The sequence below is a fragment of the Hyperoodon ampullatus genome (genome assembly GCF_949752795.1).
Source record: "Hyperoodon ampullatus genome assembly, chromosome: 4".
NCBI lineage: Eukaryota > Metazoa > Chordata > Mammalia > Artiodactyla > Ziphiidae > Hyperoodon > Hyperoodon ampullatus.
The window spans coordinates 51,185,329-51,212,628 of NC_136917.1; the positions used below are offsets into that span (position 1 = coordinate 51,185,329).

At 40.2% G+C, this 27,300-nt stretch overlaps 1 protein-coding gene across 3 annotated transcripts in view; it reads right to left on the reverse strand.

Moving 5' to 3' along the window:
* The window catches only part of STK32A (serine/threonine kinase 32A), a gene marked incomplete at both ends in the record, with an annotated part of 117,704 nt that overhangs the window by 261 nt on the left and 90,143 nt on the right, over positions 1-27,300 (reverse strand). Inside the window, 6 exons of one of the 3 annotated variants that reach the window (XM_079702208.1) lie at positions 231-295; positions 6,672-6,800; positions 8,266-8,391; positions 10,770-10,886; positions 16,619-16,716; positions 25,576-25,665. In XM_079702208.1, the coding sequence (XP_079558334.1) occupies positions 231-295; positions 6,672-6,800; positions 8,266-8,391; positions 10,770-10,886; positions 16,619-16,716; positions 25,576-25,665 (625 nt within the window). Of the gene's footprint in view, positions 1-230; positions 299-6,671; positions 6,801-8,265; positions 8,392-10,769; positions 10,887-16,390; positions 16,717-25,575; positions 25,666-27,300 lie in introns of those variants that run through there. The other 2 variants (XM_079702207.1, XM_079702209.1) reach the window with 2 other exon arrangements.

The following is a 27,300-nucleotide window of genomic DNA, read 5'->3' on the forward strand; positions in this document are numbered from 1 at the left end:
CTTCCCATCCACAGAAACCTGATACTAAGCTAATTTACCTATTACAATTTTTGAAATCTCTTACAAGAAAAAAAAGTTTCTGAATTTTCCAGATTTTCTATCATGGATATGCATCATTTTTGTAATCAGAAAGAAAAAAATGTTTACAACTATATTAAGTCTTTGCAAGCTGAATCTGGCTGAAACACTCCATCATTCGCTGAGCTGCTGTTCTTCCAGGGGTTACTTACTTCTCTCTGTTGAAAATTATGAACTCCTTTTGGACAGATTCAAGGTGCTCTTGAAGAAGGCACATCTTCTGGGTGAACGTTGAAAAAAAATAGAGGTATAGTTAGCAGACCAATGAAGATCCTCAAGGAGCCAATAACCTACTGAGTGTCTGTTAACTGAGTGACCCAAATCGATGAGGACCAATGTGTCCTCAAAATAGATGCTATCTGAGAGTTCGTAGCAGGAGTGAGACCACAACCAGATTAATAGAGGAGCATATAGGAAAAAATACATCAACTCTCTGCTCCCCACAATGAGGCAGGAGGGAAGACCTGGGTTATGGTTTATGAGCTTGATGTCTTTCAGCCATTTAGCCCAAGAAACCGCGGCTTCAAGGCAGATGGGCACAAGGGTTTATTAAGCTGGTCACCTATTTGCTTCTCATCTCCTGGCCCTCATGTAAAAGGTTTGGAGGTTCTGAAACCAAGTCCCCCTAAAACTGAGTTCCCCTGCCAAGTTTATGATTAATCTCTCTGTCCAAAACTTTATTCCCTTTTCTGTCCTGCCCCTGTCCCCCTCAGGATTCAAAGAGAAGGGGAAACTGAAACTGAGCAGGACCCTGCAGGGCCTTCCCGGGTACAAAAGTCCCTCTGTGCCCCCATTTTTCTTTGTAGAGAAAAAAAGGCTTTAGTCTCCTAGGCCTTTCCCAAGTTCCAAAGAGCACTCAAGCAGTTAATGATTAGGACAATAGAATCACAGGACTCCCATTTCCTCCTGAAGGGAACTGGATAACAATCTGATGCATATCTTTGAGTTGTTCTGTAGAAACTCAGATCCCCCAGCCAAGTGGGGGGATGGTGACTAAATGCCGACCAGAGCACGTAGACCCCAGGCTGGTTGGAACCAGAAGGTTGAGATTCCCAAAACATCACCCTGTTCCCTCGCCACCAACCAATCAGGAGAAGGTCCGTGAGCTGAACACGCATCCTAGGACCCGATCATGCATCCTATGACCCTCTCTCCTAACACTGTCTTTAAAAACCCTTGTCTGAAAGCTATCGGGGAGTTTGCCATCCCCTCCTCCCCTTTCACCTTGCTTGACCCCTGCAATAAACCTTCCTCTGCTCTAAACTCAAACATTTCGGTTTGTTTGACCTCACTGTGTGTCAGGTACGCAAACTTGGGTTCAACAACAGTTCTACTTGGATTTAAGGAGTCGCCTAGAAACATGTCTTCACACTGAATTCTGATTGACTGTTCCCCTCAACTGCACTGGGGCTGATTAACTACACTTCAGTTGTGGTGAGCAGCCTTCTTCATTTGTGAATTGCTCACAGATTTGCAAAGCATTTGCTTTGCTGCTTCACTGTCTGGCTGTCAATATCTCTAGATGACTTTTCCAACATAATGAGAAAATTTAACCTCAAAGAAATGAACATCATCAGGCCCAGGATAGTGTCAGCCCCAGATCAAATGTTTTAAAAGTCTGTAACAAAATACTTGCAAATTACTTCTGATGACAGATATTCTTCTGGAAGGAAAAAATATCATTCATTCATTTTGTTTTTAAATCTAGGAATTAGAAAATACTAAGTCTTCAAGTACCAGAGAGTTTTGTTTTTTTTTTTTAACCTTTCCTGAACAAATAATTGAGTGCTGGGAGAGTAAACTATAAAAAGGAGAGGAAATTTTCAGAGAAGGGGTGGGGGGAAGCAAAACAAAGGAGAGAAAAGAGATTCTGCTACACCTTACTCTTATCCTCAAGTTGGGGTACCTGTAACCCTGGGGGTTTCCAGTATCAGTAATAGGGGACATGAAGCTATGGGATAAACATAATCTGATAGAGCTCCTTGGAGCAGCAGCTATATCCCAAGATTGTAGAACAAATATTTTTAACATTTAAATATTACATAAAAAATATAGGGCTTCCCTGGTGGCGCAGTGGTTGAGAGTCCGCCTGCCGATGCAGGGGACATGGGTTCGTGCCCCGGTCCGGGAAGATCCCACATGCCACGGAGTGGCTAGGCCCGTGAGCCATGGCCGCTGAGCCTGCGTGTCTGGAGCCTGTGCTCCTCAACGGGAGAGGCCACAACAGTGAGAGGCCCGTGTACAGCAAAAATAAATAAATAAATAAATATATAAAATGTTACATAATGTCTTAACACTATGTAATACTTTATATGTTTATATAAACATGTTTATATGTTTTATGTTTTATATGTTTGTATTTTATACATATACATGTTTCTATATGTACATATGTATGTATTTATATATATTATAGACATAAAATATATGTGTAATATAAACATATAAATAAATACATAAACATACAAAATGTTATATAAAATTTAACATGAAGATATTTAAAATATTAACATTTAAAAATATTTTAACATTAAAAATCAAGATTATAATGACTAAAATGCAGAAATTCACTCAAGTTCTTTTCTCTGTCATATAACTCTGTTTTATTTAAACAAAGAGGTAAAATGCACACTCAGATGAGTTTGTGATATGGCACTGCAGACCCTATGAGTCCCACCCTGGCCCTAAGGGCTCATGTGCCACATGTTCTTTTTCCTCTGCTTTAGTTGGAAAAGTTTAAGAAGTGCAGCTACATGGACAAGTCAACAGGAGTAGCCAGAATGAGAGTATGAGGGAAAGGAGTGGGGAGCAAACCGAATGGAGGAACAAATGAGTCTTATGTGACTGAGAAGAGAACTACTGGTTAAAAATCTTAGAATGTGCTTCTCAGGGATGACAGAGCAAACAGAGATTAGACTGGTGTAAGTAGAGAGGGCATCAGAAATATCTGAAGGGTTTAGAGCAGGTGGAAATCTCAGGAGGCAGAAAAAGAGGATTTAGGTCATTTGCTTCCATAGCAGGCAGACTGGGTGTGTGTCAGTCTTTTTGATTCTTTACTTTAAAGGGGCTGATAAGCAGAGAGGGTCAGTGGAGAACAGGCTGGATGCAAAGAAACAACAGAGGCATCTACTGTGAGCATGAACCAGAGTCATGGAAAAGAATGAAGTTAGAAGTCAGGAAGTCGAGTGGAAAAGTAAAACATAAAAAATGGCTAACTTTTTTTTTTATAGGGTTAGCACTTTAATTTGTTTTTGTTTTTGAATTTTTATTTTATACTGGACTATAGTTGATTTACAATGTTGTGTTAGATTCAGGTGTACAGCAAAGTGATTCAGTTATACATAGAGCTATTCTTTTTCAAATTCTTTTCCCATTTAGGTTATTACAGAATATTGAGCAGAGTTCCCTGTGTTATACAGTAGGTCCTTATTAGTTATCTATTTTAGATATAGTAGTGTGTACATGTCAATCCCAAACTCCCAATCCATCCCTCCCCCTCTCTGTCTCCCCCTTAGCAGCCACAGGTCTGTTCTCTGTGCGTCTGTTTCTGTTTTGTAGATAAATTCATTTGTGTCATATTTTAGATTCCACATATAAGTGATATCATATAGTATGTCTTTCTATTTCTGACTTACTTTACTTAGTATGATAATCTCTAGGTCCATCCATGTTGCTGCAAATGGCATTTCATTCTTTTTTATGGCTGAGTAATATTCCATTGTGTATATGTACCACACCTTCTTTAACAACAGCTAGCATTTTGGCAGACATGTAGTAATTGACTCAGAACAGTCTATGAAGTAGGTAGCAATACTAACTCCATTTTATAAATGAGGAAAGAGACACAGGGGGAAAAGGAAAACTTTAGTGCTTTTACTTTATTTAATCACAGCCTGCATTCTACAGCTGTAGATGGTAACAGTCACTGCATACCTGAATCACCTGAAGAACTTAAAAAATCCTGATGCCCAGGCCACACCCCCAGATTCAGCTGAATGAATAAACAAGCATGATGATAATGTAAGGAGCTGCTAAGATTGACTCTCACATTTTAAAATCCTTGAATAGAGATAAAGTGTTACTTTAAGATTCACCATCTTTCTGATTCTTCTTTGAGGGAAGGCTACTCTTTGTTTTGAAACAAAATCCTTTTTATTTTTAAGTGGAGGCTATAAGGTTAGGAGAAACCAGAGCAGAATGATGGCACAGGCAGCTCCAAACCCCCAACCCTCAACAGAAACATCAGAAAAACAAACAGAAACTGTTAGGGCCAACACTGTCAGAACTCTGGAAAGCAAGCAAAGGTTTATAGCAACCAGACAAACACTGAATCAAGAAAAAAGCAACTTAAAAATGGTCCTGGTGTTTAAGGAAATCTCTATCAAAATATTATCTGAACACAAGCTAACATAACGAGACAGCAGTGGTGATGCATGACAAGGAGTAGTCTTTTTACAGAATAGTTTGTAAAAGTCACTCAAAAATGCAAGTACAGCCTTCAACAATCAAAAAACAGCAAACCCTAGAGAAGGAAGGGGAGAATATGATTTCTGGAGTTACTGGATTGTAATAGTCAACTAGCAAGTTTTCAACAAAAATACCACAAGGTGTACAAAGAAACAAGAAAGTATGGCCCATTCAAAGAAACCAAATAAACTGACATAAATCATCCCCGAGGAAGCCCAAACATTGGACTTACTAGACAGAGACCCTAAAACAACTATTTTAGGTATGCTCAAATAGTCAAAGGAAACCATGGAAGGAAACCATATGTTAGGCCACAAAACAGGTCTCAATAAATTTAAAAAGATTAAAATCATACAAAATATTTTCTCTGACCACAATGAATGAAGCTAGAAATCAAAAACAGAATAAAACCTGGAAAATTCACAAACGTGGAAATTAAACAACACATTCTTAAGCAACCGAAGTGTCAAAAAATAAATCACAAGAAGAATTAGGAAATATTTTGAGGTGAATGAAAACAAAAATACAACATGCCAAAACTTAAGAGATGCAGAGAAAGGCAGTGCTCAGAGGGAACTTTATAGCTGTAGATATCTACATTAAGAAAGCAGAAATATCTTAAGGTCAAGAATGGCATAGTACCATTCTTGGCATAGTACCAGGGTTGGGGCTGGGCAGGTAGACAGATTATATAGAGCATGGAAGGCATGGAAAAAGTTAGTCACAGATTGCTGTCATCTCTAAAACTTTAGAAAACTTGTAATTAAGGTGATGTCTTGTACTTGGCTACATTTGGGGGTCTGTTAACAGAGGAGCCTGCATAGGCAAGCTTTCTAGGTGCAAAGGAAGGAGCTGGCCTGGAGAAGCTGGTTGGTTATGATATGAAGAAGAACAGATCATTAGGAGGAAGATGGGTGAAGTAAAAAGCAAGAAGCAAGATGGGTTTGTGGCATAGCTAAGCATTCCTTGGAGAGCCCTAGAAAACACTTAAGGATGGGAATCTGGTAAGAGGCCAGTTCTGTGGACAAACAGGATGTGGACTTTGGTTAACTGACCGTTAAAGGGTATAGTAGCCCCTGAGGACTAGAGAAATTAGGGACATTGAGGATACTTATTTGTTTGAAGAGCTATTTTCACCACAAGACTATGCAATCTTTGAGAACAGGGATGTCAGTGAACACAGGAATAATATCTCATCTATATCTCTCTCCAGTGTTGAGCACAGAATGTGGCAGATAATAGGGATTCAATAAAAAGAGCCTAAACAATTGGATGGGGGGAGGGATGGAGGGGTGGAGAGATGGAGGAATGAAGGGATGGAGGGATGGAAGAATGGACAGATGGAGGGAAGGAGGGATGGAGAGATGCAGGGATGGAAGAATGGACGACCATTAGTTGAGTGGGTAGGGTGACGGGTGGATGATTGTGTGGATGAATGGATGGCCATTAGAGGCAAAATGAATGTTTGTTACTTTACCATCATTATAATATGCAGAACCACAGGTATAAAATCCTCCTGAGTCCCTGCAAGTCACCGTTTTGAAATCTGACCTTGAACTCTGACAGAGGATAATGCAGTTAGTTACAAAATTAATTTGACTCAGCCTGAATTCCAGCAATAGCGCTCAACTGTATAAGAATTCTATCTTTTCTGTGAATAGATATTCCTTACTTCTGCTAGCCCTGATATCACAAGATTCTGCGTCTGGCCAAGAACAGACACCCCCGTCTAGGGTCGGCTGCTCCCTGTGAGTCCTTGGCGTGTGGCCCAAAACAGCCATGTGTGTACTTTAGAACCAGCCCATTTCCATCATTTTAGGGATGGTCACCTGACCTAGGCTTGGCCAATTAGATTCTCTCCCAGGAGATTGTAAAGTTTGAATTGAGAGCCGGGAGAGGGCAGTAAGGGAATCAAGTTAATGGCAGAAACCTAGCGAGGAAGTCCACATGTGAAATGTTGCTGCTGGGATCCCCAGAGCTGCCCTTTCAGAAGCTGGGGTGTTCAGCTCTGCCTCACATTCATGAAGCAGCCAATTCTCGTGGGATGGCCGCCCACCAGAAGCTCTCCAACGAATTGCAGCTGCCATGAAGATTCCCATGACCCTGGGTCTGAGGGGACTGCTTACCTGAGAGGAATCACATTTCCTCATTTCCTTCTCCTTCTTGGCCAGGCGCTTCTTTTTCTTGTGAAGAGGCTTGGACTCCAAAATCATTTCTTCGAGCTCAAAGGTGGGGTCGCAATTCAGCCTGCCTTTCTGCAAGGAAGACAGGTTGACCACTCCTTAGATACCTGTATCTTTCTAAAACTAGACACAGCCAAATAAGGAGAATAACACTCCCTCCTGCAGGAGCAGTCTAAGAATAACCAGCTGGGAGTCCCACTTGCAGTTTGAAATAATTTATTGCCAACCTTGCTTTTCATGTTCTTTGTTGTTTATTTTTCTAAACTCCCAAGGAGCCTTCCATGAGTTAGAAAGGAAACCCTATTATAATTATTTTTCTAAAGTTTGCCTTTGGGGCTGTTTCTTGAAGTGGGTTCAAGGGTAGATCAGAATCACCTGAGTTGATTTCCCAGCTTCCCCAACCAGACGTGGAGAATCAACACGAGGGCCAGGAGATTGCATGTTTAACGAGCTGCCCAGATGATTCAGATTCACAATTAAGTCAGAGAAGTCGAGGTAGAAGGTCTCTTGAGGCAGCGCTGCCGGCTCATTGCAGGGCTCGTGGCAGAGCAGAAACAACAGGGAAGGTGCCTAGATCTCCACGGCGTCATGCATCACCCACGGTGCAAGTGGCCCCTGCTGGACCCTGTAGGGTGGCCAGGTAGGACCCCACCCCCCTGCTGCTCCATGAGCTTGTTATTCTGCCGACAACTGAGTGTGTAAAATCAGGCTGTGGGGAGAGAGGGGAGTCAGAGCGCTCACTTGGCCCCTTGGCCGGAGCTTCTGGGTATGGCTTTTACCGGCCGACTGCGGGAGGCCACAGATACCTTGGCCGGGTATAGCCGGTGGGAATTATTTCCCTTTGGTTATTAGTCATTGTGAATATGGTTCCCAGCATAGAACTACCAGAGGAAGAGGGGTGCATGGTAAAGATAAATACCCCACCCCATCCTCAGCAGCTGTCAGTCCTTTGACTCAGAACTCCTTGGATACAAATTTGTATATCTTTGGAATCAGAAAACTTTTTTTTTTAATTGGCAGATTCCCAGAAATGACTGTTTGTAGGATTAGGACTTCTTTCCATTAAAAGTAAGCGACAAGGGCTTCCCTGGTGGCGCAGTGGTTGAGAGTCCGCCTGCCGATGCAGGGGACAGGGGTTCGTACTCCGGTCTGGGAGGATCCCACATGCCGCGGAGCGGCTGGGCCCGTGAGCCATGGCCGCTGAGCCTGCGCATCCGAAGCCTGTGCTCCGCAATGGGAGAGGCCACAACAGTGAGAGGCCCGCGTACCGCAAAAAAAAAAAAAAGAAAAAGTAAGCCACAAAACGTGGTTAGGAGCTAGAACTCCCAACAAAGATCTAGATTAGAATCCCAACTCAGCTGTGTGACCTTTGGTGGCCAACCTACCCTGTGTGCGCCTCCGTTTTCTCATCTGTAAAATAGAAATCTGGGCTGTCTTACAACATTGGCGTGTTATCTAATGAGACCATGTGCATCTGGCACACAGAGTTAATGCGCATTGAATGAGAGTTACTATGGGTTTGTTAAGATTGACTCACATTAGGAATAAATCCTGGAATGAGCCTCTTCTGCAAAACTGCGTCCCAGTTCATATCATTCATATATGGGAAGTTTTGAACATCGGACAAATGGGAAAATCGTTGGTCTGGATTCGGTTCCAGTAGCTGCCAATGGAATACAAACACCAAGATCATGAGGAAGGTCAAAACTTGGAGTGCAAAAAATCATACAGATTCCCTATGAATATTTCCAAGTATAGGATTGAAGGAAACAAGTAGTGTTCTCCTTTCTTAGCCCCATAAACAAATAATATAGATGAGTGGTCAGAATGGATTGTAAGTTGGTTTTTGTAAGTTGCAGTGTGGTGAGTGAAAATAGCTTGTCCTACTGAGTCAAACTTATGTTTGATTACTGATTCCCCAACTTAATAATGATGGGCAAGTTTGTTCTCTAAACCTCAGTTTACCCATCTGTAAAAAAGGGATAATAAGCTATTTCATAAGGTTTAGCTACGATTAAGTCAAGCCATGTTTATAAAGTGACCAAGAGAAGGTCTGTTCTTCTTACGTGGAAAATGTGCATTGGTTTTCAGAAATGAAATTTATTTCACACTAAAAACTTTAGCAGTTTTTACCACTAATCAAAATATACTGGGGTGACACAGATAAGATGTAACTAAGGTTGCTGTGATAGTTCTGGGTTTTATGAACTGGGATTAAAGATTTTTTCCCCTTTAACCACTCCAGAGCCAACATCATTTTAATCCTGTGGCTCAAATGGAAAATAGCAGTTCCACTTGAGAATGGGCCTGGAGGTGACAGCTGTGGGTCATCAGTGTGCACTTTTGGGATAATAGGGCTGTCTCGGAGCTAAGGAAAATTTGCTTATGGAAAATGACCCCCGCCCCCATTCTTTATCTTTGACATCACCAACGGCAATATCCCTATTCCAAAACAAAACACTGGACCCATAGACAAGAGACGTAGGTTTTGAATTCTTAGCCCCCAAAGCTCTTTTCCTTGACCAGTTACAACCTGGGCAATTTTCTCTCTTCAGAAAAAAGCCAAGCTCATCCTCTTAGGCTCCTCATTCTTTCTTTCACGTAATTATTCACTACACATGACTGAGCTCTCACTACAACTGCCCTTAATCTTTCTGGTGAACACAGGCATCTTGAAAAGCTGAGGAAAACTGTGGACCTCATTAATTCAAATACCAAAGTCTACCACCTGTCATACTCTGTGTTAAGTGCTGAGGACACCATGAACAAGTCAGATGTGGTCCTTCCCTCATGCAGCTTAAAGAACAAGGGTCATGAACCCAAGAGTCACACACGTGCAGTGTATAATTTAAAAGCGTGAAAAATATGATGAAGGAAAGTTCGTGCTGTGTGATTTGACAACAGAGGGAGGCTCCCAGAGGAAGTGATACGTGAGCTGAGAGCTAAAGCTGTGTTTCTCAAACTATGCAGAAGGGCCAGTTATTTCTCTTTGTTTGGTTTAATTTCCAACCCACTGAAGTCAATATGTGGTGTTACTGTGCATGGCTAGTATAGAAAAACACACTGTGTGCAACTTGTGATTTGAGTTCAACATCACTGCATAGGCTCGGACCCTATTCAGTGAGATGAGTCCACTGACCATGTGCTTTGAGGTATCAGAGGTATCAAGTTGCTATAAAAGTTTTTAAATACTTCCCTCAATTTCTATACGTGTTATGGACCTGTTGGAAGTAATTCATGGACTTGAGCCAGTCAGTGAATCGCATTAGTAGTACTGACCTAAAGGAGGGAGCTGGAAGAGCTGGGGATGGGAGCAATGTTCTAGGCAGTGAGACTAGCATGTGCAAAGGCCCTGTGGTTAGAGAATGATACATGAGGGGGAGGGCAAAGAGGAGAGAAAAGAAACTCAAAGCAGTTTGTAGTCAAAAGGGGGACAACAGTCCAAAATAAGACTTGAGGGGTAGTTAGAACCTTTATACCATACAAATAATTTTGATCTTTACTAAGAACAATGGGAAGGCAGTAAACTTTGGATTGAACAGATCCCTATGGGGCACAGCAGAGAAGAGAATGGAGTGTATAAAAGTGTACAGGGGCAAACCAGTGAAAAGGCAAGACTTGATGGCAGCAGGACTAGGAAGATAGATGGAGAGAAGTGACAGATCCAGAAGACATTTAAAAGGTCAAATATGAACATGGTGATGAACTGGGTATGCGGATGATGAATGATTTCTGGTTCTGGCTTATATTAGTGGGTGGATGGAGACGCCAGAGCAGGAACGCTGGAGAAAGTCCAGGAAATAATGAGTTCAAGAATCCCATTTGGCACATGGAGTTTGAGATGTCTTTGGGACATTTAAGAGGACATGTGTGTTGCCTTATTAATGAAGCCATGTATTTGAAAGCTGTTAGCTGCAAAACCCACTCTGGAAATGTATTTATCATGACTGCGTCCAATATCGTAACTTAACTTTTAACTTCAAACCAGAGCATGTGCTTCATTTTTATCACTTCCTTTTGCCATGCATTTGTCCTTCTTACCTTTTTAAGAAGTGACACCATTTCCTGTGACCAGGCAGAAGGGTAAGTCACAAGCGCCGTCTCAAACATGTGTGCAATTTCCTTGCTGGAAGTACTGGAGCGAATATGATACGGTCTCTTAAGGGAGAGAAGTAAGAGTCTTCATTTTTAAAGGGTAAAAGAAAAAATGTTCCTTTGCAAATGCTTCCAAGCTAGATTTTCAACTAGTAAAATCTAAATAGCATTTTCTAACCCCCTCCAGCCAATTGTTGTGTTGCCATATGCATATGTGGTCCACGGTTGCCAGATTTCCTACTTTTTTTGTTGTTGTTGTTGTTGCGGTACGCGGGCCTCTCACTGTCGTGGCCTCTCCCGTTGCGGAGCACAGGCTCCGGACGCGCAGGCTCAGCGGCCATGGCTCATGGGCCCAGCCGCTCCGCGGCACGTGGGATCTTCCCAGACTGGGGCACGAACCCGTGTCCCCTGCATTGGCAGGCAGACTCTCAACCACTGCGCCACCAGGGAAGCCCCAGATTTCCTACTTTTAAAAAAGCATACCAGAAATCTATGCATCCTTGTGAAATCTTGAAATTTTTAAAAGTTGGTAACCCTCTGGGTCAAAGGAAACATTTCTGTGGGCTAAATCCACGTCTGAGATGTCAGTTTGGAACTGTTTTGTAAGGTTAAGTAATGTAAGTATTTACCTAAAACATTGGACAAGGGATCAGTAAATGGAAATTTTAAAAATTGTTATTTAAGTGTTGTTTATAAAGAGATTCAGAGTTTTACCATACACGCACCTTTTTACTTCTTCGAATCATAATGACCAAGCTCAGGTTAGAAGGTTACCCAGAAGACTTCAACCCCAGTCCCAAATGCTATGAGCTGCTAGTACTATGGAGAATTTTGTGATGAGGCAAAAGTATTTTTACCTCTGAGAGAACCAGATTCTTCTATAGTCCTAAGTTGGGGGAAAAAGAAATTAAACAAAACGGTGGCTTTGTTATAATTTTCACAAATATCCACTAGAGGGCAGCCTTTACCTACATTGATTTCTCTGTTTCATAAAGGATTCACCCTGGGATTGTCTCTCTTTATGTGAAATGAGCTACTTAAAGCTGGAGATTTTACCATATTCACATTTTTGCCCATGGGACCTAGCACCTAGTGAGTGCTCATTACATGTTCGTTGAATGAACAAAATGTTCATATTAGATTAACCAACAATAGAACAGTGAATATGGATATGTACATTTATCAAGTGCCTGACTCTTCCGAGATAATAAATGACTGTGGACTGATTTCTCCCAACTAAATTGGGAGAAATGGAGGACTTTAATGTTTTCCTTGTTGTAAATCATTATTAAAAGGTAACATAATGTAATTAAGTGTTGGAGCTCTGAAGGCAAAAGGATTTGAGTGCTAAACTGGGTCAATTTGAGTTTCAATTCCATCATCTGTAAGATGAAGTTACTTCTTCTGTAAAATGAACCACCTTAGGGGAGTGTTGGGAAAATTAAAGGACATAATACATGTAAAGTTCTCAATAGAGTGGCTAATATTTATTAGACATAATACAGGAGAGATATGATTATTGACATAAAGGTAAAAAAAGGATGGTGGCTATAAATGTAAATAATGAACAGCAAGATGAGTCATCAAAAAAGGTGATGTGAAGGAAGGCTTAAGTCTGTGCATGGCATGTCAACAGCAGTTACCCAGGGAACCAGGAAGTGCTAGGGGTTGACTCCCTAAAAGGGAGATTGACCAAACTTTATTTTTTTAATGCAAGGTTTAAAAACCCCTGCCTCATATTTTCTTCCCTCAAGACTGAATAAAGGACCATAGTTAATTCATTTGTCTCAGTAATGATACAGTGGAAATAACCCTTGTAACTCAATATCAGAAAAAGAGTGCCGGGCAGGGTACCTTATCAGTGTCATCAATGTTTATTGACTGTTTGCAAGCCAAGGGCACTGTGGGTCACTACATGTGATTCACTGCATGTTTACCATTAAGAGCTGGGGCAGGTTGGCACACCAAGTTTCCCAGGTTATATGCATGTGCACATATATTTTTTCTTTTTTCTAATTTTCTTCTTTAATTCATTGATGTCTCTAAACCTGCTTTTGAGACATCTAAAAACACAAAATGCTCTGAGAAGCTAATAAAGGAACTGACAAATGCCACAAGCAAATGGCCTAAGTATGTTGTGTTTTTTTCATTTACCTTAGGCCATATGACTGAATGTAATATACACATATTTAAATTCTCATGCTCTATCGACTTGTTCAAAATAGTCAAATTACTTTTGTCTTATACAATAATGTATGTTTCTAGTTCCAAACTTTAAAATCCATATTAAGCCATCAACAACCAGAGCTTTATATTTATTCATTTACCAAATATTGATTGAATGCCTACAGTGTCCTGCACCTCTGCTGGGCCCTGGGGATACAATGAAGACAGAACAGATGGGATTTCTACAGTGGTAGAGCCTACAGTCTACTCAGCAAAACCATAAATAATAACAGAGACTGTACACACACACACACACACACACACACACACACACAAATCAAGGGCATACATGCTATAAAGAAAAATTACAGTGTGCAATGACAGGATATAGCAGACAATTTTAGGGCAGCATATAAATAAAGAATGAGAATATAAAAAATAACCAAGGCGGAAAAGGTAAAATGTTAGATGGGACAAAGTGAGGTGTTGTGATTATAGTCTTATTTCAGGAGTACAAAAGCAAAAGAGCTGCAGCCAAGGATGTACAATTAGTGCAAAATGACATACTTCCTTATCATAAGCTAATACTATGGATAATACAAAATTAGAGAAGACATGGACCTTGCCTTTACAATAGCAATGCAAGCGGGGACACAGAGAGATGACAAAGTAGCTTAAGGGCTAAGGGACCATGGTCAGGACAAGATCAGACACCACAGGGAAGTTTCAGGCACATTTCCCTTTGAAGCATATATTTTTCTGTTAATCACAATTTGTAAATGTGGAGGAAATGATTGTTTAGCACCCTTCTTCTGTGGTTTAGTTGTGTTGCCAGTTGTAATTAAATGTTGGTATTTCATTTCTTCAGATTAGCTATATTTTGAAACATAATTGCATGCAGGCTCCTTGGTGATTCTTTGTGAGAATGTGTCTGAATTGTTTTGTAGTGACTTGTTCCTCTGTACTTTCAACAAGCATTTGTTATGTACCTGTTGAAAGCTAAATATTGTGGATAATACTAAACTGTATAAAACACTGGCTTCACCTTTACTAAATTTACAGTCTGATGATATAGAAGAGATTAAAACCATAAAGATAGATATACCTGGAAAAATTTACAAGGGCAATATATTTGCAAAATGGATTTAATCCTAAAATGTAAAATAGATTTACGTGTTCTGATGTAGAAAGTTCTACATTTTAAGTGGAAAAAAAAAGTCTCAACAGGTTAAAGCATAATTCTCTTTTTACTGAAACAACAATAATTATGTATATGCGCATGTATGTGAAAACATTATCCTTATAAAATCAGAAAAGGTTTGGAAGTAAATACAAGCTGTTAATTCTAGAAGATGAGATTGGAAGGTCAAATGAGTTTTTAATTTCTTAATTGAGAATTTTTTAAGTCTGTCCTTTCTTAGAAATGATCAATATACATGAGATATAAGGATTCTGCTCTACAATTAAGACACATCCTTAACTTTACTCAAACTTAATTTAGCAACTTCCAAACTTATTCAAAGAGTGATTTTTTTTTTTTTTTGCGGTACGTGGGCCTCTCACTGCTGCGGCCCCTCCCGCTGTGGAGCACAGGCTCTGGACGCGCAGGCTCAGCGGCCACGGCTCACGGGCCCAGCCGCTCCGCGGCATGTGGGATCTTCCCGGACCGGGGCACGAACCCGTGTCCCCTTCATCGGCAGGCGGACTCTCAACCACTGCGCCACCAGGGAAGCCCCAAAGAGTGATTAAAAAAAAAAAAAAAAGACCAGGGCTTATCTTAGGAAATATCTTTATAGGCAAAGGAACAAGAGGAAAAGAGCTCCAAGGGATGCCTCGAGACAGGAGGGAGTCCAAAGAGGCTGAAGTGAGTTTGTGAAGAGTCAGGGTCATTCAAATTGAAGCAAAATCTGAAAAGTTAACATGGTTCTAAAGGGCAAAGAATGCCAAGCTAAGGTGTCTGAAGAGTGTCAGGGAGGAGAGGGGTGGGTAAGGCAGGTGATGTGTGTGTGTGTGTGTGTGAGTGAGTGAATATACGAGGCATTAGGGAGTAACAGCATTTTTTTAACATGAAAAGTTATATCTGTGCTTTACAAAAAAGAATCTGCATTCCCATGTTCATTGCAGCATTATTCACAATAGCCAAGGCACAGAAACAGCATAAATATCCATCAACAGATGAATGAATAAAGATGTGTGTGTATATGATATACATATATATATTTATACATGCACATATATACATATATTTATCTATAATATATACTTATATATGGTATTATATATTTACACATAATAGTCATTATATATGGATAAATTATAAATGAATAATGGCATATTATACATAACATATAATATATATTCATATACAATATATATGAATAGTGGAATATTATTCAGCCATAAGAAAAAGGAAATCCTACCATTTGCAGCAACATGGACAGAACTTGAGTCTAATACACAAACTGAAACAAGTCAGAGAAGCCAAATAACTGCATCGTATCACTTTCACATGGAATCTTAAAAAAAAAAAAAATTCAAACACATAGAAACAGAGAGTTGAATAGTTGCCAGGGGTTGAGGGTGGGGAAAATAGGGAGAGGTTGGTAAAAGGGTACACACTTTCAGTTGTGAGCCGAATAAGATCTGAGGATCTAAGTGTAACGTAGTCACTACAGCCAATAACCCCGAATTTATATATGTAGATATGAATTCAGCAACCTAACAGTAACTATGCTTCACCTTTCCTAAGCAGAAAACGAAAAGAAAAATGAATCTGACAGTGTTAATACATTGTCAGTTACATCAAATCACAGGGAACTACCACGAGGTACAATAATATGGGAGGGAGGAAAAAAATCTTTTCTTAGCAAAATTCTTCCTAGGCATTTTCTTAGTTTAAGAAATGTTTCTTTTAAAAGGAAACTACTCGGGCTTCCCTGGTGGCGAAGTGGTTGAGAGTCCGCCTGCCGATGCAGGGGACGCGGGTTTGTGCCCGGTCCAGGAAGATCCCACGTGCCACGGAGTGGCTGGGCCCGTGAGCCATGGCCGCTGAGCCTGCGCGTCCGGAGCCTGTGCTCCGCAACGGGAGAGGCCACAACAGTGAGAGGCCCGCGTACCGCAAAAAAAAAAAAAAAAAAGGAAACTACTTTAATTTGCCACTGAACCCAGAACCCAAGAGGCAAATGAAAGACAGGAATGCAACAAGACAGGGCATGAATTGTGTTATATTAATAATTCACACTGAATCAGAGCCCTGGACTATGACTGCAAAATTATTTTCTTTAAACAAACAAATATATTTATATAAGATATGGAGTGACATGTATTGATTTTCCCTCTCTGGGAGTTAATAATATCCCTATAATTCATTTAATTTTATCTGCATAATTTAATGTCAACTCACATGCTTGGCTCCATATGTAGGAGAGTGAATTAATTATAGGAGAGTGAATTAATTATGGGCAGAAATCCCAAGGGTTGTTACCAGCATCACATGGCATTGTTGCTTTCATCTCTGGAACAAACTACTTGACTTTTGGCAAAAAAAAAAAAAAAAAAAAAAAATCCTTTCACTGTAAAAATGAAACTTGCTGGAAGAGTCACTAAAGAGAAATGTAATTCTACTGTACCCGGCCTCTCAACAGCTCATATGCTGTAACTCCCAGTGACCACCAGTCAACAGCAAAGGAATAACCTGCTTCTCTTCTGGAGTTGAACATCTCAGGTGCTGAAAAACACAGAAGAGTTAGGTCAGTTTTACTCCCTGAGACATTAACAAATCTACCTTCCCAACATGTTCCTCCAAAGGCGAATTACCAGGGAAAAGGGTACAAACACTTTTATGTGTGTTTATCATCCATTGCTAGATTGCTCACTGCAGGCAGAAGTTTCTAATTTTCTAGTCTTTCTCATTCATCACCAACACACACAGCCATACACAGCCCTTAATGGACAAATTCTTCTCTGACTTAGAACATGCACCTATGAAAAATTGGATCCCATCAGGCCTCAAATGTGTGGCTGACTCTGAAAGCGGGAAGGCTGAGAAGAAGTTATATTCATTGTCTTGATTTGGAAGGGTTGTGATCAGGACGTAAATTTGTATCACTGCTGCGAACATTGTTCAGAATTTGGCTCCAACTACATGGGATTGACTCTCCATCTCAGAGTCATCTGGAAGAGGTAAAGGCAGCATTTGCAGCCTGTACTGGGGGTGAGGGAGAGGAGAAAGGGCGGGGCACTCTGAGAGAGACGGTTTCCCATCACTTGTGGGGCATTGACACTTTGTCCCATAGTTCTTTGAATTGGCTCCAGTGGAAGGCAGAACCCCAGTCAATCTTACCCCAGTGGAGACTCCTAGTTATGTGTTCCCTAACACACTGAGAACCTTCTACCTTCTGCACACCCTTCCAAGACTGTACCTAACTCCTGAGGGATGGAGTGGGGAAAATGAAGCACAAAGCAAGGGCAGGTCTCTTCTCTGTTTGCTTGTCCAGTACCGAATCCGGCATTTAGTGTCACTCAACAGAAATGGGTTAAAAGAATGAACAATACTGAATCAATCAATCAAGCCCTGGTTGCAAACATTAGCTGAAACCAGGCTGTCTGTGTTCAAAAACTGCCTTCACCACTTATTGTGACCTTAAACGAGTCAGTGGGCTGAGCTTGAGAATCTTCATCAGCAAAATCAGAACAATGAGAAGGCAGTTCCTACAGAGGTGAGAAACTAAATGAGTTAATGCATGTCAAAATCTCAGCACAGTGTCTGGCACCTGGAAAGTACTCAAAAAACTAGGCACTCTTCTAGAGAGGCAAACATCCATAATAATGGGAATTTTACCTAGCCAAAAGCTGCACACTTGACCCAAGCCTCTGGTAGTAAGGTGCTGGCTCTGGACAAAGGAAATTGGTGTGATATGGGACCTGCATACAGGTTTGCCCTGCCTGGTGCACTCAATTTCAAGTAAAATCCTGTGGGCAACATCCAATTAGGTAGAATGTTGACATCCCAACGTCCAGGGTTGACCCAGACTATAAAAACCCGCTGTAGCAGAACTAAGGAAACTTCATTCCCTGGTGGATCCACCTTTCATGCATCACTGCATTCTCTCTGCAAGTCACAGCTCCCCATGCAGTTTGGGAGATAATGGTCCTGACCCCACGGTGCTCCCACAGACTGGATGGAGTGGGCTATACTTCTACTTTCCCTTATCAGTATCTCAAAGCAAGTCATCTGTAGATGACGTAGTCCCTCCGGGTGACAGGTGACAGATATCTCAGAGAAGCTGCAGAGAACTTTGAGGGATAAACAGACAACTGTGCTAAGAAATTATCCACCAGCATAAACATCACTCTATGAAAGCTGTGTATTCTGTGGTCTTGGACCACCCTTGGAGTTTATACGAGTAGAATCCTCTTCTACTTACTGTTTTCCAGCACGAAGACCCTTGAATATGCATTCATTCATTCAACAAATATTCATGGTATGCTAGGCACAGGAATTTTGAAAGAACACTAAGAAAAAACATGATGGCAACATACAAAAGCATAACAGATGGGTAATTCTTTGAGCCCTCAAAGAGCTGAAAAGTCAGGGCAGGGAGATGCTGAGGGCTTCCATCAACCCTGCAGGAGGACTCCTTGCTCCTGAGGTGGTACAAATAGAGGTGGAGAGGGACTAAGTTTCCTTCAAAAAAGACGTTGAGTATTTCATTTAGTTCTTAAACTATTTCCATACTTCCATTCAGAAAAGTAAATATAACATAAAATAAAAATTAACAAGCAGTTATAAGTAAATGGCCACGTAACCTTACACAGGGCACAATATAGAATCTTGACTCCACCACTGGGTCCTGTCCTGTTTACAACCATAGAAGTAACCACTATCCTGAATTTCTGTCGGTAATTTTCTTCTTGCCTTTCTACATAGATTTACTACCTGTGTATGCATTTCTAAGCAACACCTTAGTTTTGCCTATTTTAGTAATACATATGTTATATGTATGTTGTGTATATATATGTATATGACATTATGTATATATAACAGATGTGTGTATAACATATGTATATGTATTTGTGCATATATATAACATGGGTATGTGTGTGTGTTAAATCTTATTGCTTGTTTTCTTTGTTGACTTGCTTTTCTTGTTCAACATTATGTGTATAAAATTTATCCAACTTGCTGCACATAGTTCATTCACATTCAAAGCCATACGAATACACTGTCATTTACCATTTTAATAGCCATTTGGATTGTTTTCAATTTGGAGTATTTTGAATAATGCTCTCATGAACATTCCTGCACATGTAAGACTCCTCTAAGTCCACACGTCTTTAGGTGACATTTCTGGGAGGGGAAATTCTGGGATGGGCTGTGCATCTTCACCCATGCTAGATAATGCCAAACTATTTACCACAGTGGTTGTACCAGTTAACACTCTGACTAGCAACGTGTGAGACTTTGCTCAACCTCTTTATCCACACTCGACATTAACTAACCTTGTGACTTTTCCAATCTAGTGGGTATGTAATGGTCTTCCATTGTGGTTTAAATTGGCATTCTCCTGATTACTAATAAGCTTGCCCATGCTTTAATACATTTATTAGCTATTTGGATTTCCATTGTTTGGCTTTCAGATTTTAAAGCAACTGGACAGTAGATTCTGCTCAGGACATAAAGAAAGGGGCCAAAGCCTGATATATAAATATAGTACAACAGAAATAATTCATGGAATTTACAAAAATGATTCTAAATTTCCTCTATAAAATATGTGAATAATAAAGGTTTTCTGAAAAAGGATAAAGGGACTTGCAATTCCATGTGTTAAACCACATTATAAAGCTACAATAATTGATTTGAAAGCCACAGAATATAGATGCTAGTACATAAAAATACTTGGTTTTGATGAACATGTTTCAAATCAGCATGTATGGGATCTTATTTGATACATGGTTTCAAAACAATTATTTAAGAATATAACAAAAATGGGGCTTCCCTGGTGGTGCAGTGGTTGAGAGTCTGCCTGCCGATGCAGGGGACACAGGTTCGTGCCCCGGTCCGGGAAGATCCCACATGCCACAGAGCGGCTAGGCCCGTGAGCCATGGCTGCTGAACCTGCGCGTCCGGAGCCTGTGCTCCGCAATGGGAGAGGCCACAACAGTGAGAGGCCCGCGTACCGCAAAACAACAACAACAAAAAGAATATAACAAAAATGAAGTCATATCCTTACTGTATATCTTACCACATATATAGCTGGATTAAGAAAAATTAAACTATAACAAAAATAAGAATATAGGTAACCATGTCTAAAATCTAGAGGTAAGAAGATCTTGCTAAGAATATCATCAAAGGTAGAAACTATAAAGTAAAAAGACTAATGGTTTAAGATCTGGAAGCAACCTAAGTGTCCATGAACAGATGAATGGATAAAGAAGATGTGGTAGATATATACCATGGAATACTACTCTGCCATAAAAAAGAATGAAATTTTGCCATTTGCAACAACATGGATGAACCTGGAGGGTATTATGCTAAGTGAAATAAATCAGAGAAAGACAAATACTGTATAATATCACTTACATGTGGAATCTAAACAATACAACATCAAAGAGTCATGTACCAAAATGTTCATTGCAGCTCTATTTACAATAGCCAGGACATGGAAGCAACCTAAGTGTCCATCAACAGATGAATAGATAAAGAAGATGTGGCACATATATACAATGGAATATTACTCAGCCATAGGAAGAAACGAAATTGAGTTATTTGTAGTGAGGTGGATGGACCTGGAGTCTGTCATACAGAGCAAAGTAAGTCAGAAAGAGAAAATCAAATACCATATGCTAACACATATATATGGAATCTAAAAAAAAAATAAAAAAGGTCATGAAGAACCTACGGGCATAATGGGAATAAAGACACAGACCTACTAGAGAATGGACTTGGGGACACAGGGAGGGGGAAGGGTAAGCTGGGACAAAGTGAGAGACTGGCATGGACATATATATACTACCAAACGTAAAATAGATAGCTAGTGGGAAGCAGCCGCATAGCACAGGGAGATCAACTCGGTGCTTCATGACCACATAGAGGGGTGGGATAGGGAGGGTGGGATAGGGAGGGTGGGAGGGAGGGAGATGCAAGAGGGAAGAGATATGGGGACATATGTATATGTATAACTGATTCATTTTGTTATAAAGCAGAAACTAACACACCATTGTAAAGCAATTATACTCCAATAAAGATGTTAAAAAATTAAAAAAAAATAAAAATACAACAAACTTGAATATAACGAAAAAGAAGCAGATTCACGGTTATAGAGAACAAACTAGTGGTTACCAGTGGGGGGAGGGAAGAGAGGAGGGGCAATATGGGGGGAGGGGCAATATAAGGGTAGGGGATTAAAACATACAAACTACTGTTAGGTATAAAATAAGCTATAAGTACATACTGTGCAATACAGGGAATATAGCCAACATTTTATAATAACTATAAATGGAGTATAACCTTTAAAAATAAAAAAATAAAATAGACTACAAAAGAATATGACTAAGGGTTTGATGTTAGGAACATAGTTTTCATGTCAAAAATGCTATAAGAGGGCTTCCCTGGTGGCGCAGTGGTTGAGAGTCCGCCTGCTGATGCAAAGGACACGGGTTCGTGCCCCGGTCTGGGAAGATCCCACATGCCACGGAGCGGCTGGGCCCGTGAGCCATGGCCGCTGAGCCTGCACATCCAGAGCCTGTGCTCCTCAATGGGAGAGGCCACAACAGTGAGAGGCCCGCGTACCGCAAAAAAAACAAACAAACAAAAAATGCTATAAGAACAACAGCAACTAAAAAGTAGGAAATTATATTTATAACACATGATACATTAGAATTTAATATCCTTTATATATAAAGGTCAAGAATTCTTTACATAATAAGAAACAGAAAAAAATGTATTAACACTCTAATAGAAAATGGGCAAAGAACATGAATAGGCAATTTACAAAAGAAGTAAAATAAAAGCAATTTTAATGTCATAATGAGGTACCGTTTTCACTTATCTTTTTTGTGAAGATTAAGATATTGACAGTGCAGCCCTGGTGAGGATGCAAGGAAGTGAATATCCTCAGATGCTTCCAAAGGAAATGAGTAGAAATCAATGCAAACTTTCAGGAGGGAAATGCATTAACATATATACCCTTTGACCAGAAATTCCTTGAATGGGGATTTATCACGGGAAATAAGTTGTAGCACATATTTCTGCTAATAGGACTTTTTATCACAAATTTATTTATATTTCAAAATGAGAAATAACCTAAAATTCAACAATAAAGAATTGGTTCAATAGATTTTGATGCAGCTCTCTAATTCTGTAGCATGTGAACATTAAAAACGATAGTTATATATATGGGCCTGGAAAAATAAGTAGTGTCAGTTGTGCAGAGCCGGGCTCTGAAGTCAGAGAGAAGTGGTTTCCGTTCTGGCTGAGACACGCTTATTGCCAGGAGGCAGAGAGATAGCACAGCAGCGTGTGGAGGGTTAGACTCTGGCATCCCTAACTGAATTGCTTTTAGTTTAAATGATGTCAGGCGTGCACTTAGGACAGTGCTTGGCCAATAGAAAGAGCTCAGTAAATGTCAGCCATTACCCCTCCTGCTCTGTTGTCATCACCATCAACATTCCAGACTTGAGACGTTTTCGATTTGGATTTAACTTTGTGCTCTGCCAGTTGCTTGCTGTGTGATTATCATCATGTCGCTTTCTCTGTAGGCCTGATTATTTTTAACCTATGAAAACATATTTCGTTGAGTTGCTTTGAAAATTTAATGATATAATGTTAAAAACTTAGCAAAATGCTTGGGACATAATAGATTCTCACTATATGATGCCTATTATTGTTATTACATTTTAAAGTGAAAATTTAGGTTGCAAAACTCCAGTATGATCCAACTTAAAAAAATGTGTTTGTGTGTATACAGAATAAAGGTCTGGAAGGAAACCCTAAATATCTACAAGTAGAGAGATTAATTTCCCCATTGCTTAATCAGCATTTTACACATTTTCCATAGTATATCTGTTTGTTTGGTTTGGTTAATTTGGAGAAGAGGAATGTTTTAATTGGTTAAGCTCTAAGTGATCTGGATGATATTCACACAGACCAGGGGTTGGGAGAAGGAGGGATTGGAGTTGATTGGAAAGAGCATGGAGGTAGAAGATGAGGAATTCAAAAAAGTAAAACTTCCTTGTTGGGTGCAGGTGCTTAAGAACTGACAGACAAGGGGTGGGATAGGGAGGGTGGGAGGGAGACACAAGAGGGAGGGGATATGGAGATATATGTATATGTATAGCTGATTCACTTTGTTATACAGCAGAGACTAACACACCATTGTAAAGCAATTATACGCCAATAAAGATGTTAAAAAAAAAAAAAAGGGCTTCCCTGGTGGCGCAGTGGTTGAGAGTCCGCCCGCCGATACAGGGGACACGGGTTCGTGCCCCGGTCCGGGAAGATCCCACATGCCGCGGAGCGCCTGGGCCCGTGAGCCATGGCCGCTGAGCCTGCACGTCCGGAGCCTGTGCTCCGCAACAGGAGAGGCCACAACAGTGAGAGGCCCGTGTACCGCAAAAAAAAAAAAAAAAAAAGAACTGACAGACAGCTCATCTTTTTATTGCCAGAGTCGAGGAACTGCTATATAATATGCTAAGCATCTTACATTAGAAAATGTTGTATATTTCTATAATCTTCATTCAGTATTTCATCCTAGTTTTCTTTCTTTTTAGAATTTTTTTTCTTTCTGGGTAATTGCTAATTACATTCTGCAGGAATGCTATAAAATGAGTGCTGGTGAATGTCTGTTAGGTAGATTTTACCAAATTATTGGGAACATAATTTTTAAAAAGAGAAAGCAGACTTCTGCCTGTGGTACCTCTTAGGAAGATTCCCATCCAAAAATCAAAGGCAAGAACAACGTCTGGATGAAAATATAAGCATTGACAGTCAGATATTCATTTTTTAAAATAAAACTAGAAACATTTCTAAGAGCGTGGCCTACCTAATTCAGCTTACATCTATTTAAGAATCATAAATACATAAACTTTTAAATTTCTCTCTTTTAGGGAGAAGCTTGGTTTTCTAAAGTCAGAACGAGCTTGCTTTAAATCTAGGCTTTTTCAATTATTAGCCATGTGATCTTGAGCAAATTACTTAGCTTCTTATTTTCCTCATTGTAAAATGGTGATAATTACAGTTTGCCTCACAGGGTTGTTGAGAAAAAATTAATGAGTCAATGAATGCAAAACATTTAACACATTGTCTGGTCCCTAGAAGGCTTTCAATAAATATTAGTAATTGTTAATTATAAAGGTGAGGGTGGAGAGGTGCAGAGAAACTTGACTGGATTCCAATTTCCTAGCTCTATGTCATGAAAAGACTGGAAATGCCAACTTTTAGGAGAATCAAATTATATGGATATTGTATTTAAAATCACTGGGGAGAGAAAACAAAGATGGTCTTCCTTTACTCCTCTCACCATGGAAACCAGGCTTAGAAAACCCAGATGCACATTTTCTGATTTGGCTCCAAGCAAATAGCCCTTAATATGGAAACCCAGGAAACCTGGGGAATAAACTCATCAGACCAGCAGTCTCAGAGATTCCTTTTTATCCTTTGAGTACCATGGGTTTCAGGCAAGAAAATAGGCTGAATTATATGTGTCCATTATTTTAGAAGGACAAAGGAGACTTCTTCCCCCCACTGATAATTGGAAGCCAGGAACTTACAGTTGTTCAAATACCATATAAAATCAGGCTCATTTTTCCCCACAGATGATTTCTTTCTCTTGGAAAGTGAGGTGGCCCTGCACAGTTCTCTTTTCCTCTCTCTCTTTAGTTCTCTCTTTAGTTCCATGAGGAAGAGAACGAAATATTGAAAGAAAGTGGCATTGCTCTTTAATTTCAAGTTCAAATATTTCACCTGTGAATTATTCATGGGATTGTTGTGGTGATAAACCTAAAACCAAAATTATAACTGGAAGTTACTTTGTGAACTTACAGCCCTGTGCATGTTATGCAGGATTATGTAAATCATGGTTATAATAATACTTATGTGACTTATTACCATCCTACTTATGGCTGTACCTTCTCTGTTTGATTCTATTTTTTTTTTTTTAACTCCTTTTACTAAAAGGTAAGCTCCATGGGCTGGAGACTTTGTATGTTTTGCTCCCTGCAGGATCACCAGCACCTGAAACAGTGCTGAGTCCATAGGGGCAATTAGTAGATATTTATTGAATTAATTATTAATATTATTCATCAGGAAGTAGGTAGAAACTGTCCTTAATAACTCATAAAATAGTGTTTTTACATGTAATCCGTGACTCTCCTGAATCAAGATCAGACTGGGTGCTTGCTAAAAGGAGATTCCTGAGGCTCATCGCAGACCTGTGAAATTAGAAGCTCTCTAGGTAAAGTCAGAGGGGGACTTGTCATTTCTAGCTGCAAGGCCCTACAGATGATTGAACCCGTAGTACATGGTGTCTACAGGAATGAATAAAGAAGCCTTCCTCTTAGTCGCTATGGTGGCTCAGGGGGCCCATACCCATGTAAGGCTTGGTGCCGGCCATGGTGGTGATGCACATCTCCACAGGTAGCACCGTAGCAATGTTGAAGTCTGTGATGTGCACATGCCCTGCGAGGGAGAAGGACCACAGAGAATGTTAAGTTCCATTCAACCCAGTGGCAGACCACGCTTTTTTTTTTTATCAATAGTACCTGGAAGCTTAGTTTGTAAATTCTTGTACGCCATTAGCAATTGGGTACAGACAGTAAAAACTCAATTATCCTATCCTCAAGACCAATATAGTCTAAAGCAGCATCCCTCCAGGTTCCAAAACATGAAAAGGCTAATGTCTGGTTGTAAATTTGTAGTTCAATGTCAGAAAGTTTTAACCTTGGTCTTTAAGAGCCCACGCTCTGGTAAATTCTACTTAGGCAATGTTTGCCTGTTGTCAGCATTTTAAGTTGGTACAGCCTGTAAGAATCAAGAGGGGGGGCAGATAAGAACTATTTGAAGTATCAAATTTCCAAGCATCTTTACAGGATCTTTTTTTTTTTAAGAAACAAATATTGTTAATACAAAGCAGACATGACTGTGGATGCATATATTTATTTCTTTGCCAAGAAAGAGTTCTTTCTCTCCTTGTTTTTCTGAATATCATTAGTAGTTTTTTTGTCTGATAGTTCAGGTTGTCCCCCAGTGGTCCCCAACAAAATAATGTACCAAGGGAAAGTAGGGAAAAGTCAAGTTTTATTTTTAAAGAGGCTCTAGAAAGAGCCCTAGACTGGGAGCCAGGAGACTTAGGTCCTGCCCTGAATTCTGCTCCAAATACATCATACACTTGCAGTTCCTTTCCTGTGTTGAACCTAAGTTTCCCTTAAAAAAAAAAATTCATGGGCGGACTAGATGATCTCTAGGGTTTCTCTGCAGTGTTCGCACTCATGGCAATATAGTGTGGGTCTAACACTTAAGTTCAGCAGGGGGCACACCCTACAAATTGTATTACGGTCCTTGCATTCACAGCCAGAAGTAGGATAAGCCCGTTCTGTCAGCTGTTGGCAGGAAATTCATATGCTTTGAGAGGATCGTGAAGTGTTGGCATTTCCATTTGCATGCTTCAGTGGTTGTGATGAGATATGGTGGTAACTGGAGGGGATTCTTCTTCCATATCCCACAGACCACGCTCCCCCTGCCAACTGCACTATCTGCTCCCTGATAGCATCCAGCCTGCCGCTAACGATAAATCTTACTGTCTTTATCACCAGGGTTTTGTGTGATGCAAAAAGTGTTTTGTTTATATCTGATGACATTTTAATAAAGTAAAAGTAGCGCTCATCAAGCTGAAAGGGAAGGTATTTTTGCATAAGTGGTACCAACAGATGATTTCCAGAAATCACCCTATCATAATATAGGTTGTTTCAGTATTTCTCTGTTTCTCCCCATGGGTCACGCTCAAAGCACTGGATCAATGTTTCCCAAGGTTTGATACAAAACAGGTGAGCCTGGAGACTTAATGATTAAGAGCCTGTTCTCTGGAGTCTGACTGCCTGGCTTCAAGTCCCGGCTCTAATACTAACTAGCTCTGCTACCTCAAAAAGGTGACTTATCCTCTCTGTAAAGTTGAGATGATAGTAGTCATCTTCTCATGAGGTTGTTGGGAAGATCAAATGAAATAATACTGTGGAAAGCTTTGCTCAGCATTTGGCAGGAAGTTGCTATTTGTCATGATCAGACGCTCCAGAGTGATTTTGTGAAACCCACACACCC